The sequence below is a fragment of the Pterocles gutturalis genome, unplaced genomic scaffold (genome assembly GCF_000699245.1).
Source record: "Pterocles gutturalis isolate BGI_N339 unplaced genomic scaffold, ASM69924v1 scaffold11658, whole genome shotgun sequence".
Taxonomy (NCBI): Eukaryota; Metazoa; Chordata; class Aves; order Pterocliformes; family Pteroclidae; genus Pterocles; species Pterocles gutturalis.
In genome coordinates this window covers 54,010-76,514 of record NW_010118146.1, presented here as the reverse complement: position 1 = coordinate 76,514, position 22,505 = coordinate 54,010, and the positions used below count along the sequence as shown (strand labels likewise).

General features: G+C 43.3%; 1 protein-coding gene across 1 annotated transcript in view; it reads left to right on the top strand.

The window, feature by feature from the left end:
• Positions 1-22,505, top strand: part of LOC104463666 (solute carrier family 22 member 23-like) — a gene marked incomplete at both ends in the record, with an annotated part of 77,391 nt that overhangs the window by 3,932 nt on the left and 50,954 nt on the right. Inside the window, 2 exons of the mRNA XM_010076088.1 lie at positions 13,245-13,348; positions 19,098-19,252. Coding sequence (XP_010074390.1) covers positions 13,245-13,348; positions 19,098-19,252 — 259 coding nt within the window. The remainder of the gene's footprint in view (positions 1-13,244; positions 13,349-19,097; positions 19,253-22,505) is intronic.

Below are 22,505 nucleotides of genomic sequence, written 5' to 3'. Positions count from 1 at the left end.
TCCTGCTGTGGCTGCTTTTCTGCTCCAGATGCCTTGTTGTGCTGCAATGCTGTTCTCTTGGCTTTCAACTTCCCACTTGTTTTGGGTTGAGTCATCTTCTCTCCCAAGTAACATGCCATCACTTTACCTATTTGCCACTGGTTTGATCATTCTCATGCCAATTTGGCTGAGCCTCTAAAAAATTGTCCCATCCAAAAAAGCAGACCTTAATTCAGGAGAGCTGAGTGGTCCAGGGCCGGTGCTGTCATGTAGCGAGCACTGGGCTGTGCTGTCTTGGTTTAAGCTTGGATCGGTTCAGGCTGGTGTGTGATGCTCTTTGCCCCTGCAAGGGGAGATATCTGTGCTCTGCCAACCTTTCTTTCTCTGACCTTTATGGCAGTTCTGTCACTTTTCTGGACGCGTTTTCAGCTGATTTGGTTTGCTAACCTGGTAGAAGACTTTCTCTTTAAATACATGTTTTATTATCTTTTTCCCTGGGTTTTCAGCTGGATTAATGAAGTGAAATGGCTCTGTGCGGTGACCTGTGTCCTAGACTGTGGTGTTAGCTCATGGAATTACTGCAGGTATCTGCAAGTAGCCAGAAATCAAACAAATCTGCATGTGGTGACAGTGATGACAAATTTGGTACTGTTTTTGGGATGATATTTCTTGGGGTAGGGGATAGGTGTGCATTTCAAGTCGATTTTCAGAGTCTAGTTAATTAATTTGAAAGGAATCACTCTGACGAGGTCCTTCCCAAAATAAAGAGCTGTGCCACCCTTTCCAGGCACAAACAGGAGGAGATCTCTCTTCATTTTTGTGTGTCCTCCAGTTGGCTGGTCTCTGCAAAGAAACTTTAGAAATGCTGATGCTTTTCTTCTTTTCCTGTGACTGTCAGGATTTGTCTTGTCAGTGTTGGTTCCTGGCTGACTGGCTTCTACTTGGTCCCAAATCAATGAAAACCTTGAGTTATTATACCCAGTGTGGTATCTGGATCAGAAGCGGCAAGACCGAAGCTAGCATATCACCCATGCCCTTGCTTCCCTTGTAGAGAGTGAAGGGGGTGCAAGGACCTGCAGGGCAGCTGCTTGCAAGGGGCAGAAAGAGTATTCTAAATTTCTTTCAGATTAAACTTTAAAATTACTCTCTCTGCTCCTAACAGGAACTGAAGGAGTCAACAAGATGCTGTGGTCAGACATATCTGCACACCAGAGCACACATCTACTACTATTTTTTTCTGGCTTCCTCAGCTATGGGAGAGATCCCAGACTTTTTCTTCATTTTCCTTCCCTCTGCAAGTTAGCTGATAGAGTTAGCGGTTGCCGGTTTGAGTGCTCGCAGGCTTGAGTAATCTGCTTGTTAAGGAGGGAGCAAGGGGAGCTGACTGCCTGGGGCCAGCCTGTACACACTGGAGGTGGGGATGGAGCCTCCCGTTATCAGGGTGATGGTGAACAACGCCCTAAAACGCTGGGGTGAGTTTCTGGCTGCGTGAAGGAAGGGGACGGCTGCTTCAGGAACAGTACCGGTAGTTTCCCAGTGGTGCAGCACTGTCTTCTGCCTGTCCACAGACAGCAAATTACCTGATGTTGATGTTTGAGATAACCAAGTATGATATCACCAGACTGTTTTTATTTATATGAGGGAGGTATTATGTACAGGCTAAAAAAACTTGGAAGCAATTTTTCTGGAAAACAGAGACTGAGTTAAGAACAATACTGACGTCAGAACTCAGGTAGTCTTATGTTTTCTATCTGGTATGGATTTTTTTTTCACTAAAGGGAATGTACGTAGAGTTAATGTTTATTATTGCCCTTAAGATAAAGTATCTCAGAGAAATCTGATTTCAGCCTACCGTAAATAGTTTGTAGCATTGGTAGAATTGACAGTGAACTTCCAGGAAGGTAATTATGTATTGAAATACCTTAAAGTCATTCTTAGCTTTCCAAGACTTGCTATTGAGCCTTTCATATTCATCATTTTCTGTGTGTATGTCAAACAACCACATTTTTTTCCTGGGTGAACGTGATGTTTCAAATGGTCAGGGTTTTCTTTGGTTTTGTTTCCACTCCCCAACGCATCCTGTATCTCAATCATTTAGTTTAAATACACTGACCCTGCCCCTGGTGTGGCAGAAGTTGCAGAGTACAGTGTATATTTACCAGCTGTTCATACAGTCTAAAAATGAATTTCTAAAGTGCTCTGACGACTTTACCTCTTCTTACTCTGGCGACAAGAGTGCAATTATAAAAGATGACCTCATGATTTTATTAGAGCATTTGTCAAAGAGGAGGAACTGGCACTTAGGAAAGCATCTAATTAGGAGCCAGTTCTGATGGAAATGTTGTGATGAGGATTACAGTCCAGCAAAACGTGAAGGTGTTCTTTTTTTAATGAAATAACACCTGGAATAGCATGCAACTTATGGTTTTCCTTAACTTAAAAACTTTTGGCTGTACTAATGGTGCAAAGTCTTAAATTAAAGCTTTCCAAATGAGTTCTAGATTGCTGCTAAATTTAGAAAATGCTGAAAGGGATCCAGCACTTTTGTGTACCTTATATTTTGTTTTCCCTGTCAGCCTATTTGTTTTTGTCTGCTTTTCCCACTGTGCTGCCTGGCATCTCTGCTTGGGACAGTTGCTGTCACTCACTCCCTTCCATACTTCTTCCTCCTCCCTTTCTTCTGCAGCGCAGCCTGGCCAGTGCTGCATTACCCACAAGTAACTGTGGAATAAATTATGCTGAGATCTTGCTGTAGAAGAAGGGAGTGGGGTTTGCTGTAGACGATGTGTAGAAGATCAGAGAACCCTGTCATAGGAAGATGCTGCAGATTTGCAGCAGTTCTGAGTTTTCAGTTCTTACACTGTATCACCTCAAAAAGGCTTCTCCTGGGCTCTGGTTACCTCAACTCTGAAGTGTATGCTTAGCTCTCATAATATAATTTATTTTAATATTCTTTTTCCAGTTGACTTGTGATAGCTGGTGACCTTGAGTGGCTCTGAATTCCCTTGTAAAGTCCAGGTGGAAGGGGCCTGAAGGAAGAAGAAAGGACGTTCAAGCCCCTTCCAGAACATGTCATTGGGGTGTGTTGCAGAGATATCCGGGCAAAACCAGCGTCAGCATCTGATAACTGATAAGTCACGCTGGCCCACGCCCAGTGCGGGCCCTGTGCCACCTGTCATGCCACCAGCCTGTAAAACCTGGCAGGCAGCAATGATTAATGTGCACGTTGGGTAGCTCCCACTGATTCCGGCCATGTCATACCTGCTGAGAACGTGCAGTAGGTCTGCGCCTATTCCCATGCTGCGGGAGATGCAGGAGTGGCTGCCTGTGATGTGCACCCTTGTTTGGTGCAACCAGCATGTTCGGGACAGAAACTCCTGCCTGCCCTGTGAGCTGAAGAGACAAGGACAAATGTTCTCGGGAGGCAATGGGCTGGGTGGCACTAAAGCCTGTGGGAGAAGACTTTTTTCCTTCCCCCCCCTTTTTTTTTTACTCCTCTTCTCAGGTGGAAAATTCAAAGTGTAGTACAGGGCTTTGTTAGGATTTTTATTTTGCCTTTTAGTTTGGGAGAGCTCCAAATGCTGGTTGTCCCACTCAAACACAAGAACCAAAGACTAAATAATTGAACAAATAAGGGAATATATCCTGATACTTGCTTCTGGGCTGCCTATTTAGGTCCACAAGCAGCAAAGCCGGGAGAATCAGGAATGCTACTTTTGAGATGCAGGAAAGCAGTATGTTTGCCTTGTCCAGCAGAGCATAATCTGTAGTCACCTTTGCGTGCTGTTTTCGGAGCAGGGTGGTCTGGTTCCCTGGAAAAGGTTTTTGACTCCAGAGAGTTGTGGGGGAATTCATTTTGGCTCAAATACCATCTCCCTCTTACTTTGCAGTGCTCTGGAGCTGCTTGGTCTCCTCCTGGCCTCCAGACCAAAGTCCACAAGCGTGTAGACAATGTCGCAATGACCACTCTACAAATATTATTAAGGATAGGGCATGTACATCATAAGACCTTTTCCCCTGCTCTGTCTCTGAGGGCTGTGCAAAAAATTGTCTGCCTGAACAATACAAGCTTGACAGACCTCTTTCTTATTTTGATTTGTAAAACAAGTGGAATATTTTTCTTCTTTCTTCCTTCCCCTTAGCATTTATTTAAGTCTGAATTAATACCAAACCCTCTTTTTATCCACTCTCCTTTTCTTGTCTGAGTTTTAATAGCTGTAGTCCTCAAATGATGAGAGAGCAGGGTCATGGCAGCAGTAATGGCATGTAAACGCAAAGGTGTCTAATCTTTTCGTCTCTAGTGACTTTGAGCAACTATTTCTCATGAGGAATGACTTCCTCCTCTCCTTCTTCCCCCATCTCCATTTCAGAATTTTATGCCATGCTTGACATTTTCGAGTTTTTTCCCCTGATTTTTAAAAAGGCCTAAAAAGATAGTAAACCAGGTTTTGCCATGTCAGCCCTCTCAAGGCTGACGCATGCTTTAGGCATGCATGGTTTTGGCAGCCTGAAGGATATCAGTCCTCAAAGTGTTAACTTGTTTTCAATAATCGGGTGATAGTGAAGGTTAATATTTAACTGAAATGTTGTACATATGGCTTCTATTTATAGTGCTTAGGCTTGTTCTAAATACCAATTTGAAAACTAGTTTAACTTTTTACTTAGTTTGGTCGCAAAGCCAGTCGCAGCAGCACGTACCTTGGTCAGAATAAAAGTTGTCAGCTGAAAACTGAGGGATGGCACTCGAAAACCATTTTACCGTGTGCCTTAGTCCTAGTGACAGATGGTCCTGGTCTTTTCATACAGCTAGAGTGAGGCAAACAGCTATGGATCTTAAAGCAAAGAGTAGGTTTAAAGTTAGTCAGTTTTGTGACAGTAGCTCCTAATGATGTGAGAATATATGTAGAAAAGACACTTAATTACAGCACAGAGTTGTAAAGAGAGATGGAAATATCCTGATCCTGCTCTCTGGAAAGTTATGAGTATGGTGTTCATGAAAGCTGCAAGCGAGACTTTGTATCTCCCAACTCTTTGATGTTAGATGACATTATGGAGTTGGAAAAAGCGAAGCAGATTGCATCAGGTGAGAAACTAGTTAGTTGACTAATCTGGGGAGAGTGAAGGCTGGAGAAAATCAAAATGTCTTGGGATAAAGGGAACTCCTACTGAAAATAAAAGAAGTACTGATGGAGAAGTGGGTGGTATATGGATGCTACTACAATTGATTCAATCGTGTTGAATATTCAGAAGACTGTCATATGATTAGCAAATAATATTTTAATTGTTAGTGTATTAGTGATGATTATTAACTTAGCAAACTTCCTTCTTCCCTCTTCCAGTGGGAAAAAGATCTGTGATGAGAGCAAGGTTGGGAACAGGAGAGCTGATTGTTCCTGTGAAGTTGAAGGTTAGATTAAACATTTCTGGTTTTGCAGTTTTTCAGGTGTCATCTCATTATCTTGGGACTCTGTTGATATGCTCGGTGGATAGCTTGAAGGGTCTTTTTCGCTTATGGAATAGACTAAGAAATAGTTTAGTGCATAGCACTCAATTTGAAGTCTTTTCCAGGTTACTTTACCAGCTGTGAAACGAAGTTGATTTGTGTCCTCTTGCATATCCGAAGTTTTGGGCTTGTTTTGTTATTGCAATGTTGCTTGAGCCATCTCCCCAGCATGGTGAGTAGGTGAGCTGTGACTAAAAGGTGTTAGATATAACACGGAGCACGCAGACGTGCATGGTGCAGCTGGCTGGCAGCCTGGCGTTGCTTCGGTAGGTGCAGGCAGGAGATGCTACAGTAATGCATCTGCTGTCAGCATCGCTTTCCTGCTGCTGGGGGGTGGGAACAGGGCCACACACATAGTGGGTGCCAGTGGGACAGCATCTCCCTGTAGGCTGTATTGGGGACAGCCTAGTTACCTTCAGGTAATTAGAATAGGAGGCAGTGTATCTCTCTGATTGTAAGCAGCTTGACATGACCTGTGCCCTTAGGGTGTTCCATCTTCACAATGGAGTTGAAGTTTGCAAACCAGGAGGAAGGACCATTTTATGTATCAGTGTTCACACATGCTGTGGTAGCATGGCACTGAGATGGCGTGCCTTATTTTTAAGGCTGAGTTACCAGACTGAAAGATGATACACTTCAAAAATTAATGTGGAAATTTCACAGCTAAGTCATGCATATCAAAAAATGCGGTTTCGAAGGACGCATTTCAACAACTTCAACTATATTAAACCTCAGAAACAATTAGGGAAATTTGTGAAGTCCACCGTTGTGCAGTCCTGTACTGTTTTGCAGGGATGGAAACTGTTTTCATAGGTACATGAAGCTGTTTTCATACAATGCTGCGTGATCTAATTATATCTTTCTTGGAAGACAGCTAAGCACGTGACCTCTGGCTCACGCGCCCTCTCCTCTTTCTCTCTCCCCACTGTCCTCCCTCCCCCTGTCCCCAAAACCTTTGGCTTTGTGGCAGTACTCAAAAGTAATTTCTTTGCTTTGTTTTTCAAATGGTACTTTGCCCAGGCGGTCGGTCTCATCTGTAGTTAAAGCAACCTGACAATTCCTGTGTACGTGACCTTGTGCTCACTGTTCACAAGTGATTTTCTTGGGCTGCAACTTTCCCTGCCAGCTGTCTGCTGTGGTCAGAAGTGGTTTACTGGCTTTTAAGAATGTAAAGTGCAGAAAATGTTGTTTCCACTGTAAGAAGAATGAATCGGACAAGAAACTGAACAAAACAAACCCTCGCTTCTATTGAGTTAGCAAACTCCAGTGTATGGGAATATAGACCCCAGATTTGTTGGAAATGGGATGGAGGCAGATGTTGAGCAAAAGGTGATACTCTGGTACCAACAATATCTCTTTTGCTACCTGAGTAAAAGTTCTTGCCAGCTTGGATGGTTATAAACCTCTCAAAATACCTATGTGTACTTGCTCAGTAGAAAGTGCTTATTAAAAGGATTTATCTTTAAGAAGTCCTAAGCTCTTGAGCACTGGTCAAAGAGTATTAGCAAAAGCATCCATTTATGATAAAGCTGAAGAAGGTAAGATGTACTTAGCACTTGGAGGTCTAGCATCATACAGAGAGGAAGCAGCTTAAAAGTCAGGTGTTGATTGTGCTGTAGGTTGAGGAATTCCAGTGTAGGTGGTGTAGGCTTCTTTGAGTGGCTGTTCAAAGAAAATAAACAGCGAAACCTCTCAATAGCTGGTTTGTTGTTTTTCTTGTGGGTTTTTTAAATGACTCTTCTAAAACCTCTTCTGTTTTGCATGTAAGTCCAGTCGTGTCTGATAAGAATGTAAGGCTTTTACAAGGATTTCCTCCCATTGATAGAGAAAATGTAGTTTGGAGATATTTGGTTCTGAATATTGCTGCTCAAAGAAAGAGGAAACCATTAATTTTTATACCTTCTTCTCAAGTCTTCCAGGATTATTTGGTTTATTTTTTTACTCCTCTTAATGTCTCCATTTTGAAATGTGACCTTCTTGATACTTCCACCCAGGTGGTTGTACTGGTGGTCAAAAAATGCCAGGTGTTCTCAAGAACAGTTTATTGACACTTCGAATAGAGATCAGGGAGTGCTTTGCCCAGCTGTAATCTCAAAGGAGAAGGATCCTCACTCTGAACCTTGGAGGTTAAATAGTTTAAATGCTCTGTTGTTGCCATGGCTGAGAGGGAGGCACAGAGACACCAGTGGCGGTAGAACCACCCCAACTTTAAGAGTTGCAATTGGGCTGGCTTATCTTTCTGGAAGGCTTCTCCTGCAACCTCTTGAGTGTGGTTTACCTCCACGGTTATTTTCTATAGAGTTGAGCATCACACCCTTTTCCAGAATTTGTACACTTTAACATTAAAAATGAAGCCAGAGTGTTATCTTTGGACAAGGGTTGAGAAGAGGAAGAAAGAATCATTGTCCTTTAGCAGCCTGGAGGGAAATATTGGTATGGCGGTCTCCTGTGGCTGTAACTATGAGTACTACTCAGATAGTTTAGTACTAGGAAAAGGCATTAGTGGTAGATGTATTATGATAGAAGTACTTTTTTTCTTTTTTTTCTTTTTTTTTTTTTTTGGGGTAGTGTTTGGTCTGATGACTTGGAGTTTTTCCTCCAGGAAAAATACCAGGAGACTGTTTTGCTTTTTGTTGTGTATATTGTGTGTAAAGCATAACTTTAAAATTATTATTATTTTGTTATTTTTAAAAACAATGTTGTGTTACCTTTTTTTGGAAAAACACTCAAAGGGAACCTGAAGACATAAATTTAAACTCTCACTAGATGAGGTATTTATATAGAAGATTGATTCTAGTGCTGTGCAGGGAAAATTGACAGGGTTTAGTCATAAAAAGATAAAACAGGAAGAAGAGGAACAAAGAATGATGAGACCCAACACTCACGGACCTCGGTGACAAATTATAGGTTCTTATTTTCATTTACTGGTCCTGAAATCACCATCTGATGTGCAGGGAGAATGTGGCTTTTCCCCAGGAGGGATTTGAGGCTGCTGCAGTAACTTGTGACATATGTGATATGTAAAGGCTGCGGATCCCACAGTGGAACTTTTTCTCTAGGTTTTGAGAGGCCATGTATGATGTGTGGGGCATGTCACATTACTCAGGACAGAGTCTGCGAAGGCCAACAGAGCAGCCAGCTGCTGCCTGGCTGGGGAAGGACCAAGGTTGCAGCTTCATCCCTGGTGTAGGGTCTTCAAAGGCAGCAGCTCTGATGACCCTCTGGTCTCCTTGTGGTGAAACCAATGCAGAGAGCAGTCAGAGCAAAGCTAAATCCACCTGCAGACTGTTTGGGGAAGGCTCTGCTTTCTTTCAGCAGCAACCTGGGCATTGGTCACTGGATACAGACTGTGAACCCACGGTGTGGGGACAGGGTGTATGCCCACCTCCCCTCTTGCAGGGACTTTGTGCCAGGCTCTGGGCAAATGTTGGACCAGAGCATCTCTCCTCCTGTCTCTTTGCTCTTTTTAGGGCATAAGGGTCTGCCTTGCACTTTTCCATGAGTCAGGATGAAGGTAGAAGAAACCAAATCCTTAGTAGGCATCTTATTATGACCTTTTTGCAGCAGATAGTCAGTGTGCTTAGATGACACGGCCACCATTATGGCCTCCTGAGGACAAGTGCTTTTGAGGCAGAGCACTTAATTGAAACAGCTTGTGTTTGTAGTAGCAAGCATGCAGCAGACTTTACATTTGTGACTTTTATCGCTTCAGTGCAAATACTGACTCACTGCATGAGCCCTGTCCAGATATTCACTGCTTGTCAAGAAGATACAGGATGGCTACATTTTGGGCTCGTTACCTTTTGCCCGATGCCTTCCCAAGCGTCTCAGGTTTCAGATAGTCCTCTATCTTGATGCAAAGCACAGTGACTCACAGCATGGGCGGTGACTCACTGGTATCAATTAAACATTAGGATCATGAAGGTGTGACTCCTTAAGCTTTGACAAAAAAATGCTGTCACAACATGAAAAAAACATTTGCAGTATATTGCGCATCTGCGTAAGTAGCAAATTCTCTACATTGCTATAGTGCTATTAAAAAAAGCTTTAATTTTTTAAATATTCCCTTTCCATCATCATTTTATATACAGTTATTTTTGTTTCAGCATAAGAATGCAGTCCTATTGGTTAAGCAAGTCACTTTATCAGGTCTCTTGCATTAGGAGGATGAATGGAGGACAGCAAGACAGACAAAACCCAGCAACACAAAGAGAAAACCCAGGGAGCACTGTAAATTTAGCAGCACCCTTCAGGCTGGGTGATGTTAACTCCCCAGTGGGACACCAGGGGATTCAGCCAGAGCAGTTACAGGATTTAATGGTCCCTCTGCTTGTAACAGATTAATCTACATTTTATAAGAGGCGGCAGAGGATTACTGTCTAGTCTCCAGCCAAAACAATCTCCCAGTGCAGATTTCCTTGGAGTGCCACTTGAACTGTCATCAGCGCTGCCCAGCCCAGTGTTTTGTTCTGCAGGGATGTGAAAATCTGTCACTCCTTTCTCTGTGGAGCAAATGTGGGTGTCATGTTTGTGGGATGAAAGTACTGGCGCTCGTAGCAGGACCTGCCACAGGTCCAGACACAACCGTGCTGGGTGGGCACGTGTTGAATACGCTCTGCTCTGCCAGGCCAAGATGTATATGTGGGAAGAGGCAGCATTGATGCTATGTAATGGTTCCTGCTTTATTTCTAGCTCTTTGAAGCTGAGGCTGCGGTCCTCTGCCTTTGGCTTTTCCATGGGGAAGGGAGAGGGGAACTGGCAAAGTTCCTGCACTTTCAGCATGACAAAGCCTTGCTGGTTTGCTCTGCTGCTGTGTTAAGATGGGTGGGGACGATATGCAAGGTATTAAATATGTATGTTGTCCTATTAATGTCATCTTTACCTGAGTCGTCTTTTGACTGTAGCAGCAACTTTTCTTCTGTGCCCTCTCCTTATTCTTCTGTCACTCTGTGTCAAATGCCCTGGTGGCACCCACCACCGTCCTGCTAAATTTGTTTTGGATAAATGCTTCACAGTGGCCTGTCTCTGGTTTGTGATAGCTGCTGGAGGAGAAATTGGGGTATGTTTGTGCTCTTAGTGCTGAGCGAGTGATTTGGGGTGGATGCAGATTCTCTGAAAGTTTGTGCCAAAGCAACTGTTGAAATATTTCACCGTTTCCCTATTTTTGGGATTTGGAGAGTAAGAGACTGGGGGAAGGTCAGGGGCTGCCTGAGTCTGTCAGCGCCCACATTAGGCTGCCCTTGGGAGCTTGGGGGATCAGCTCTGATTTACGCTGACCTGCAGAGCGAGTGCTTAACCCAGGGCAGGAAAGGGCCAGATGCAGGGTTTGCCAGGAAATACATGTTTTTATTTTCACAGCAGCTGGGGAGTGGGGCAGTAGCCTTAAAAACAAACAAGTGATGACTCACAGATAAGTTATCACAAGGAGTGGGTGCATTTTAGGCACCACTGAAGGGCATGCCAATAGATTGACTTTTCTTCTGCTTTTAAACTCTGACTCTGTGTGCCAGTGTGCCAAAGTGATTTGACATCTGTTGTCCTGGCCTGAAATTTCATGACAGCCCTTCGTGAGATTTTGGCTCCTCCAACCATGAACTTTTACTTACATGTAACCTGGTACTGCGCGTTCTCTGCCTGGGGCTCGTGCAAGGGCTGGCTATCTTTGACTAACTGAGCTGTGAAAATGAAAAGGCACCAGGATATCTGCTTTTTCCTTTTGCACTTGGATGACATTTCTGTTCCTCTGATAGCAATAAAATTAAAAATTAACATCTTGTAGAGATTGCCTTTAAACAAGTGTTCCTGTATGAATATGACTATTTTAATGCATTTAATTACAAACAAAAATGATTTCTCATTTTTAAGCAGCATATACACCTTCTGGATTGTGAAAATAAACACGGAGCATTTGAAAGTCTGCCTGGAACTCACATGTACCTCCTGAATTCTGTTTTGTTTGCAGCTTGTCTAGGCAATTATATTGCTTTGCTAACTGGTAACTGGTTCTATAATTGTAAATATTAGGAATTGCACTTCCCCACTTGCTAAATACTTCTAAGAAGCTAACATCTTTGGAGAACCATTCTCACTGCCTTGCTCAAGAGATGTTTGCTGCACATAGGTCATAACTATTTGGTGGAAAAAAATACTTGTTCATACTACTTGCTTTTGGTTCCTTAGTGCCTTCAGTCTGTAGGTCAGAGGATCAGACATACACGTCCCAACTTTGACCAGTCAGTACAGTGAGGAACTCAAAAATACATTTACTAAAACAAAAAAGCCTGATCCTGAGAGCTGGCATATTTCTTTTGGTCACGAAAGTGCTATACTTCTTGGTGAGATGGTGTATTGTAGGGTGTATTGTCTCCTGTGATGTTGGACCAGAGGGCTGAGCCAGAGCTATCCTTATTTGTGGAAAGGCTGTGTGTCATGGAAATGCTTAAAATTGCCACGCTCCTAACTGAACTCTTTTGAGGGAAGCTTTCTTTTGAAGTTGCTTCAGACTTTTAAAAATAATTGCATACTTTTACTTTGCATTTTTGGCCATGAAGCTTCAGTTACTTATGTCAGGAGGGCTGCTACTATTCCATTACACACGAACTGCCACTTATTCTGCAAGGTTTCAGTTCTGAAGTATCTGACTCCCCAAAGTTAGCTGTACTTATTTTTTATGAAGTGTGCATAGCTCCCATTACCATCAATATTTGACACTTCACAAACCACGAACAAACTTATCTTCCTACATTTATTCAAGGGTATAATAGTACTATCCACGCTTTACACATAAGGGAGATTAGGTTACATGTCTGAGGGCAATGAGGATGTTGGGCTAAAGCCACAAATGCAGCCTGGCTCTCCTGAGGGTCAGTCTAATGTCTCAGAGGAAAATGCCTTGGAGTTTAGGGAAGCTTTGCTAAAAACCTTGCTGCTCCCATCTTTCTCATGGGAATAAGGCCGTGCCTTAATGGTGTGGTACCTGAAACGGTCCATTTTCTCTTTCTTTGGACAGAAAGGGTAACTTCGGTATTGGGGGTAGCTTTAGTGTGGAGGTTCAGCCCACGTTTGATCTCTGAGCTGTGAAATATCGCTGTGGGAGCTGCTGTGCCAAGGAGTTGTGTGGCCGTGCTGGGCTCTCTGGCTGCCCTGTCTGGCTCCATGCCAGGACCTGGCTTTTCAGATCCAGCCTGACGAGTCATGCTGCTAGTCTTCATCCCCTTCCCTTGCCTGGGGAACCAGGATGCTTTTCTGAAAATGAAAGTGTCTTGATGCTTTGTCCATGGGAGCTTGGAGGTAATGGCCATCAGGGGTCTGCGGCAAAGCATCTGCTTTTCCCTGTGCTTCCCAGCAGATCTGAGGAGGTCAACAGGAGAGTTTGCTCTTCAATTGTTGGGCTTGCTGCTGGTGGGCTTTACGGGGCTCTGGTAGGAGGTGTCTGGGGCTACTAGGGTGAGGCACTCAGCTGCATCCGTACTGCCAAAGTCTAAACTCATGCAGCCTGGAGAGGGGGAGACATAAGCGTTGGATATTGTCATTTTATAATTAAGTTCCCGATAAAACTCACTGAAGTAAACAAGTCTTAATTTGCTTCTTGGGATACAGATTTTGACTTGAGGGGGAAAGCTTTCCTCTGCCATTTCCATGCACTTACGCTGGGACTGAAATTTGGAAGAAGCTCTACACCAGCATTTGTATGTTTAAGTGCATCTGAGAATAAGTAACTTATTTCAGTGTGTCTGTCTTTTTTTTTTTTTTTTTCTTCCAGTGGGATCTTGTTTGTGATTCTGCCTGGAAAGTCCACATTGCTAAATTCTCCCTACTGGTAGGATTAATCTTTGGCCACTTAATAACAGGATGCATAGCTGACTGGTAAGTGAAAAATTTTTAATGCAAAGTAATTAAAAATAAAGAGCAATAAAATATTAAATATTGTCTTGATCTTCTTCCACTTTATATTCATGAAGAACCTTTGCATAATGATTTTTCAGGTTCTGAAAGAAACGTGATGAATAAACAGTTAAAACTGTGTGTTAATTGCTTGAACGGAGAAATTTATACCAGGGTAAATAATATGAAAATAAACTATTTGGTAGTTGACTTAGTTATTTCCTGCTTTTTACACAATTTATTACACCTGTAATGCTAGTAAAGAATTAAGTATTTTCTAATTATGTAAGTGAAGCCTTTGGTTTAGGGTTTTCTTTTTTTTTTTTTTTTTTTTTTTAACATGAGATGGAGCCAAAAGAAATTGGAAGTGGCATTGATTTGACTGAATACAAGACTAGTGTAATGACAGCTTTGTGCTTACATAGTATCTTTCTGGGGGTAGAAAGCTGTTTTTGCAAACCTTACCATTGTTCTATTTTTAAAAGTTCTTGTTAAGCAAGCATTTCAATGTAGTGTTGAGGAATTGCTGACTTAGGTGTTGCTAATATGGGGATATTTAAGAGCATAGAGTGCAATTCCTTAAACTGTAGTAGTGAAAATATTATTGGATACCCCAGTTATTTTGAGAGTTCAGCTTTTATTTAAAGAAAGGGTCTCGCAGTGCAAAAGTTAGGGGGGGAACAAAGAAATTAAAGGCATGACTCAAGTGATTTCAGTGGAAACTTGCAGCATCTGAAACAATAGCTCTGCAATGCTGTCCCAGTCACTTCAGTGGCTTCCAGCACAGTTGCCAATGTTGGTGCTTTAAATGGCCTCAAGTTAACTCTTTTGCCGTTAATTAAAACAGGAAAGGAAGAAGAGCAGCCTAATAGGGAAATCTTACAAAGCCTTTGCAACTCACCAGTCAGTTGGGAGAGAAAAGGCTCCCCGCAGCTGTGCAGTAGTTTGGCTCAAGCATTTGTAGCAAAATTGCATCTTAATTCTGGAATAGTCACTAAAAGTTTTTAGGCAAGTGAGGAGTCATGATTTTTAGTGAAGCAGGGAACGTGCATGATGAAATACAATTGAATTTTATTAAAATACCAAAGTAAGACAGGGCTCTAACAATATGTACAAAGGATAGTGGGGAGATGAATGAGGGATCTTTCTTGGTTTTCCTAAAAAGGAATCAGTATGGAGAAAGTAGGCTTGTTCCCAAGTTAGGGAAATGATGCTATAATTGACAAATAAGTCACAAATAAGTGAACAACTTGTTGCCAAAGGCACTGGCTTCAGGAGAGGAATGCAATAAGCAGAGTTAATAGCTCTCTGCCACCAAAAGAAGGAGAATCCTGCTCTTTCATCCATTTCTGTCCCCAGTGTGTACTTTGTGCTGCCACGTGCGCTCTCTGGATCCCTCTGCAAGATGCTTAGCTGAGCTAATGCAGCATAAAATTACCCTGATATAAAAATTAGGTTTGCTTTTGGGGTTCTTTTTAGTGAGTTTAAGAGAGCTTAAGGAGAATCTGGTTTCCAGCTGTGGTGCAAAGGAGAAAAAGGGTAACTTGGTGGCTGGAGGGACAAGTGAGCCCCTTGCCCTTTTGTGGGAGACCTGAAAGGACAAGGTTTGCTGCCACCAAAGCTGGTCCTCATGCTCCTCTTCAGTCCTCATCCTTTCCATCTGATGTAACTGACACAGCAGGGGTCCTGCGCTGGATAGGCTTTTTGTCATTTAGCAGTAGTATTTAGGGTTGGTAAAAGAAGGTTTAAATGGGATTTACTTAGCTATTTAATCACAATGTGAGTTTCCACCAAGGCAGTGGGCTGTGTGGAGAGAAAGATTACAGACAGATACCTGTAAAAAAAGAATTAAAAAAGGATGTCAGTCCCAAGCAAGAGCAGGGGTGATTAATACTGTAATGTATAAAAGTGTTACAAACTTTCAAAATCCGTTTTCATTTCACTTATATACCACTGTCCAGTTTAGATAATTAGGAGATACTTCGGGTTTTTATACCATGAGTTTGAGGCTTTTCTTTTCCTTTTGAAAGAAAGTTTTTAATGCTGTACGTGGCAGAGGCGTAGAGCGTATTAAGGTCATGTGCTAAGTGCTGAGTGGTCCACGTTCAAAACACAGTAGGTGTGCACGCTTGGATAGCTCCATGTGGAAAATCTGTAGGAAGAAGGTCTGTAAACTTGTTTGGCTGCATGAAGACCAGCTGTGTCCGATGCCTGAATAAGTCACTTGCTCAACAGGCAGAGCATTGCTGGCGGTTCTGCCTGCTCTGGACACAGGCTGTTGAGGTCTCTGTGGAAGGTTTCCTTCTGGAGTAGGGTGGGCTTGGTGTTTGTGTAGCATTGAGGTCTTTGCCTCTTGTTGCCCAGTACTGCCCCTGCTTTACAGCTGCTGTGGTGCTTTATAGAGCCTTTGTGTCCGTTCAAGTCCCAAAACCTGCAAAGAGTGGCATGGGAAGAGCAATGTAACCAGCAGCAAGAGCAAAGCTTAGTCTTCTCAGGATGGCAAGGTACATGCATAGGAGCATGGGAAAAGTGGGTCTTATCCTCAAACCCATTTGCTTTCCCCCTGTGGTGCAACACTGATGACATTAGGAGTAACTATCTGATGCTTCTGCACATCACACTGTGCAGATTGCAGATTCCTCAAAAGCCTAGGGTTGCTTGTATCCCTAGTTATTTACCTGTGCAGGCAGCACTTAGCATTTGATCTAGATAATAGTATGCAGTGTAGGCTGAGACTTCCGTGGCACAGAAATTTCTCTCTGGAGTAGTCTGGATGGCAGCAGATAGCATCCTGCACTGTTTTATCAGGAAGGTTGTGTCTGGTTTAATTTCTGACAATCATTTCCATATACTGTTAGATAATTCTGTCACCACATAAAAGGCTTTTTTTGTGTTCTAAGACACCATCATGTCAAAACACTGCTGAATCGCCAAATATATGGCTGATAGCTGCCCTGGAGTTTTGATTTTTTGAGGGATGTGCTGCATGCCTTGGTGAGGAAGGAGACTAGTTTTGTCTCTGGGAGGAGGTACTGAAGAAAAGGGTTTGGGTTTTTGTCTACCCCCACTGCAATCTTAACTGGCATTTCTCTATTTGAATACTTAGTCATACAAGACAATTTCCATCAATATTTATTTTAATTCAATATAAACATTAACACACAAGAAAGCCACACATCACAAAAGTGATTATATGCAGACTCCTCATTACCTTAGATATTTCATACTGTAACCGACAACTGGACAAGTTAGATTTTTCCTTTCCCGAAAATAGCAGGAATATAACATGAAAAACATTCTGTATTAACTCCTCTCCTTCTTTATAGTGACCTATGTGATGTCTCGCTTGTAGCATCGTGTCCATATGACCAATACTGTTGAATCCAGAAAGTGGAAAATCAACAGAAGTCAGTGGCTTTTCATCAGAAAGCACACTGTCAAAGATGTTATCTCATCCATGGCAATATAGAGGTTGGAAGGAAAGAGTAGAGTCAGGCTGCCCAGAGAGGTTGTGGAGTCTCCTTCTCTGGAGACATTCAAAGCCCGCCTGGATGCGTTCCTGTGTGATCTGATCTAGGTGTTCCTGCTCCGGCAGGGGGATTGGACTAGATGATCTTTCGAGGTCCCTTCCAATCTCTAACATTCTGTGATTCTGTGAGGTGCTGATGATGCCCCTTACCAGAGGGTTTGTCTGGCTTCAGTAGGCTTTCACGGGCTCAAGCATTTTGGACGTCCTGGTTCTTAATTAGCAGCAATCATTCATTTGTGTAACTTCTATAATGGCAGAAGAAATTCTACGTCCTAATGATGGATAACTTTTAGTACAGAGAGTGGGGGAAAGGGAAGAAGGGAACTGATGTATGCTAAGCATGAGGTCTTTTTTAATCCACATCAGGGAATGGCACATCAGGCTTGTGATGAGAATTAAGTTCCTAATTCTGAGTGTTTACATAATGCCTTTCATCTACAAAACACTTCTACAAATACTAATTAGTATGAATTACAGGTTGGCGATTGCGAAAATAGGGCTGCGAAAGTCTGCGCAGATCGCTGATAACACAAAGTTCATAGGTTTTTTTTCTGTATTCAAGGTTTTGTATGAGGCACTTCCTCTCCCTGCCAAAGTGCTTTGTGTTCCATAAATATAAAATCTGGAGGATGTAAAGCAGCAACTGCCCCAGTGTCCGGGATGTTCCCAGTGCATTGCATGTCACTGAGGCAGTGATGTTGTGTTCCCACCACTCTTCAAGTAAAGCAAAATCCAAAGTTTTAATTGTGAATGCATATATACAGTATACTTTATAGCTGTTGTCAACAGTCTGCTGAAATAATTGAATAGAAATGCCTCAGTCTGTAGAACTGGGCTAAGTTGTGAGATTTAAATGCTCTTTATTGTGCTGACATTCAACCTGATGGCTGGCTTGCAGGCTGACAGACTACTTTAAATGGGTCTGTGAAATCTGCCTACAAAAAGCAAGTTCAGATATTCTTTGTGAAAATGGCATATGGACCTGACTAAAAGGGATCCTCAGTTCCACTGGAAAACTTGTAGGAGTTGTTGAGTTGAAAAATGTTGGATATCTCCGCAAAGAGATCCAATTCTCTCTTAAAAATAACCGTGTGCTCTAGCACTTTGTATCATTCTCCTTGCACAGGAAGAGATAAGGAAAGGGGAATTATAAACACTAAGCATATGAATAAGAGATGTAAAAATCTCCTACTCCTCTGACGTAAAAGAGCCAAACTCTGCAGCAAGTGCCCCCACGTTCAGTGGCAGCATAGCTCTTCCCGCTTGTAGGCACTGCACCAACACGTGCAACTGCAGGCTGCAGGTGCAAAGCCTGCCTCCAAGGGAGGACTGCAAATCCTAATGTCCCCATTGCCAGTAACATTTTTGGAGCAGTTTCTTCCTAGTCCTCCAGTCAGGCTGGTTTTGCTGATCTCAGCAGCCGCTGTGGGGATGCGAGGTGAAGGGACTTGGAATTTCACTGTTCTCCTGGGAGAGAGCACTACTATCAGCTCTCTACAGCTCACAGAAGCAATGCGAGCCCTGTTTAATGCTTGTTCTGTGTTTGTTAGGCTTGCCCTCAACAATGAGGTGAAGAAAAGTAGTTTTTTGAGCCTGCTTCTCTTGCAGATGAAGCTGGGAAACACATCTGTTTGTAAGAAGAGAGCTCTGCAGTAAGCTCTGTGGCTGTATACTATGGAGAAATAATGATATACCATGCTATATATAACATTTAATACCATATACTCTACTGCGGTACTACAGAAAGCTCTCAGAAGTTGTTTTTAATCTCCAGGGTATTTGTTTATGGCCTTACTGTAGTTCCTAAATGTTTCCTTGTTCACCTTTGATGATTTGAAAATGATCTTTAAATCAAGCGGTAATACATCATGTGCTGTGCTCACTTAATCCTGTTGGAAATGAACTTGTTGATGCAAAGCTGATGGAGGAATCTGTGTTTTAGTAAGCAGAAAAAAATGAGATTACTGAAACTAGCATTAAAAATGGATGGTAGTATTTGGAATGGATTGCACGACTTGTTCCTCTGCCTGCTCTAGTGGTTGGCAACCCTGCCGAGAGCAGGGGGGTTGAAACTAGATGATCTTTAAGGTCCTTTTCAACCCAGGCCATTCCATGATTCCTCTCTTTGCTAGTTTTTATGTCCATCTAGCATTATGTCCATTTGGTTTTTAACATAGTTTCTCCCTACTTTCTTATTTTTAGGGTTGGTCGAAGGCCTGTACTGCTCTTCTCTGTCATATTCATTTTGATATTTGGACTGACTGTGGCACTCTCAGTGAACGTGACCATGTTCAGCACACTCAGGTTTTTTGAGGGGTTTTGCCTGGCTGGAATAGTCCTCTCCCTGTACGCACTGCGTGAGTATGTCTTCATCACCCATTCAGATGTGTCTTTATTGAGTATGTGGTTTCCTGTTCTCTGGTTTTCTGCTTTCATCCAAACAGGTCAAATCAGAATCAGACAGACTGAAAAAGCTTTAGCCTGAGCTTTGGTAAGGAGGTAGGGATTTTGCAGCTGTCTCTTTAGGTTGCTACAGAGCAGTCTGTGAAGCTGTTTGGGAGCTTATTTTAAAAGAGTTGTAAGGTGTTTTGGGTTTGCTTTTTGTTATTTAAACCTAGAAGTCATCTGTGTCATAGCCATAATGTGTAATGGGAGTGGATTTCACTTTGCAGTTTTGAGCTCAGTAGGAGACTCCCCGATTTTGCTGTCTCTAGTGGTACATAATCTGGCACTTTTTCAGAAATTCCTCTGTTACTCACAGCAGAGATCCAATGTCCCTGCCTCAGGATTGTAGAGTACAGCAAAAATATGTTAGACGAGCCTGAAGTCTTTTTATCAAGATTTTTTTTTTTTGTTATTCTTTTTGTCTGTTTCACAAGACTACCACTGAAGACATTACACTTTTACTGGGAAGTGGTTTAACCTGTGTGGTTCACATGGGAGGGGGCCTCAGCCATTACCAGTATGACATTCACCTGGAAATCAGGCTTGTTGGGATTTTTCCCAGTGCAATGTAGCATGCTAGTTTTTCATGGTTGGTGTGTTTGGGGTTTTTTTTTACTTTTAAGAGAGTCATTGTAACTGAAGACTTTTGTGGGGAAATGCCATCTAAGTAAAGTTCCATTGTGGACATTCTGAGATCAGAGTGAGAGAGTGTATGTGTCACCTTAGATCAGACAATAGCTTGCCAGCCAAGGCTTTAATTCAGCAAGTGGGAGATCCTGGTGAGTTCATGCTCTGCTTGGTCCAGAGCAAGGATTTCAGCCTGATTCCCCCCAAGTGTTTGCTATAACCACTGTATGTCTGTGTCCATTGCGAATGGGCGGATGTCTGGATGGGCAAAGCACAAATAGAGCTAGTAGGTGTTAGGAGAGATCTATGTAAAATTAGCTGCAGCCTGAACATCAGTGTACTTCTGTGGAAGTGAGAAAATGTGTGAGATACAGCACCTGCACCTCTGGTAAATCTTCTGACCTTCTGGCTGGGGAGGGGAGTAGATTTTTCTGTATTAAATATTTTCATGTAAACAACAACAGAAAAGTCATCATCTTGGTGTAGAGTCGTGGGAGAGGATTAATCTCTAAAGTCATAAGAGAATGGGAGGAACAGGGTTTGTTTGTTTGTTTTGTTGTTGTTGGTTTTGATTTTAGTTCTCATAATCTGTTAGGCTTTCTCTCAGTTTAGATTTACTGTCTTTTCCTTTCTGCTACAATCTGTAGCATGCCATTGCATTCCTTTGTAGAGTCATCTTCTGTTTCATAGCCCCTCTTCCTTTTCGCTTCATGGCCTTGATTTCTTCCCCTGGAGGTTTGTTGCCCCTGAATTCCTGGCTGGCTGCCCTGAGCAGAACAATAGGAAGTGGAAAGTTTGATCTGCTAAACACAGTCATTAGCCAAAGTTTTCAAAGCTGCTGTACAGAAGTAAACTGTATTAGGCTTTCATAGCCTGCAAAGGTAATTAGCTTGCCACAGGGATCCTTTTACACTGTGTTGAGCTTGCTAGTTGTGCTTGGATTTATGGCCTGCCTAAGGGAAATGGTAAATAACAGTCCTGGATGCTTTGGGAGTGGGAAGTGCTGTCTTTAAAATACAGAGCTGCCAAGGTTGAGCTGCCCTCACCATTCAAACCATGCTATTCTTAATAGCCTAACACTGTTTTCCTACCTGTCAGCCCTAAAGTGCAGAGTGAGCCCGGGACAAGCCTCACCTTCTGTGGAGGGACAGCCCTGAGCCCAAGCAGCCTGTGCTCCTCTGCGGGCTTTCCTCAGTGTTGTAGTGAGAGAGCTTCTTGTGGCCTCCAAGTACAGCCTCTTGCCCAGAGCTGCTCCAGACTTGTCTAAATAAACCACTTTTGGATGTTGATTTGTTAAACTGGAGAGGTTTCCTGCAGCTGCTGTGGTTTTGTTGGAAAAGGTATCTCAGTTGGAACTTCTAGTGAACCTGCAGGAAGAGACAGGCTTGGCGCAGGTGATGGTGCTTGCTGCAGACGAGAAGTGAACCGGGGACTTTGTCCTCCCGTGTGTTGCTGGTCACTGCATCATCTAGGAGAATGAAAGGCAGTTAATCCTCTTCCACTGAACACACACACACACACAGAGCTTTGAAAAGCTTTTGTTTCATGCTGATGTGGAGCGGTGTGAGCTTCTGCCACCTTCCAGAAGCAGTTTCCCACCTGGTACCCAACCTTCAATGGGTTCCTGTGCCCCTGAGCAGCTGGCACACATCTTGTGTGGCAAGGCAGCAGCAAGTTCCTCAGGAAGCTCTCCCCATGAGGGCAAAGTGGCTCCCAATATGCCACGCTCAGCAGTCAGCTGATGCACAGAGCTGGAGCTGTTTGCTGTGATATGCTGGTTAGGTCCCCTGTTATGTTTGCTGAGCAGTTTTCTGGAGAAATGGGCCGCAGCTTGTTGGAGGAGAGCGCTGGGAGTGGAGGCAAAATCTCCTGGAGAGAGAAATGGTGGAGGGGTGCTAAGGGAGCACTCTGGCTGCAATGTTTGTATGTATGGCCTGCCCAGCAGTTAAATGAAGAAAAGAGTGTAGAGTGCAGGGCTGGAAGAAGACAGGTTGTTTAAGAGGAAGCAGGGATAAAGTGTGTCTTTTGTCCCAGTATTTGCTGCTGCATGCGTGTCCAGGGAGGAAGGACAGGCATCCTGCACCAGCTGGCTCAGCACGGTTGGGTACATGGCACTGTAGCCTGCTGCCCAGCTGGAGATGAAGAGGTTTGAATTTGCCCATTGGAGTGGAAAGCCCTGTGGCTGGATCTGCAAGGAGTTTGCTTCACACAGGCCAAGAGGGAGGGGGAGCCCTAAGCAGGGACATGTGCCCCTGAGTAACGCCTCAGCTGGTGTCTGTGGACTCAGCTGGCGAGGTGTGCTGCTTGTACTGCAAATAGCTCTGGTCGCAACTCATGCAGGACAAAGTACACTCAGCACATGTGAAAGTCATGGGAGAAAGCAAATCTGATGATCTCGAGGGTGTGGAGGCTGTTACTTCTGGGTCACTTTAGTCTCCCTGGGGCATTGCCTCGGTCATGACCCCAGGGCAGGCCTTTCCCCTGTGCTTGTGCGGAAGGCCACACGCTGTGCCTGACTCAGCAGCTGTTCCTTCCTTA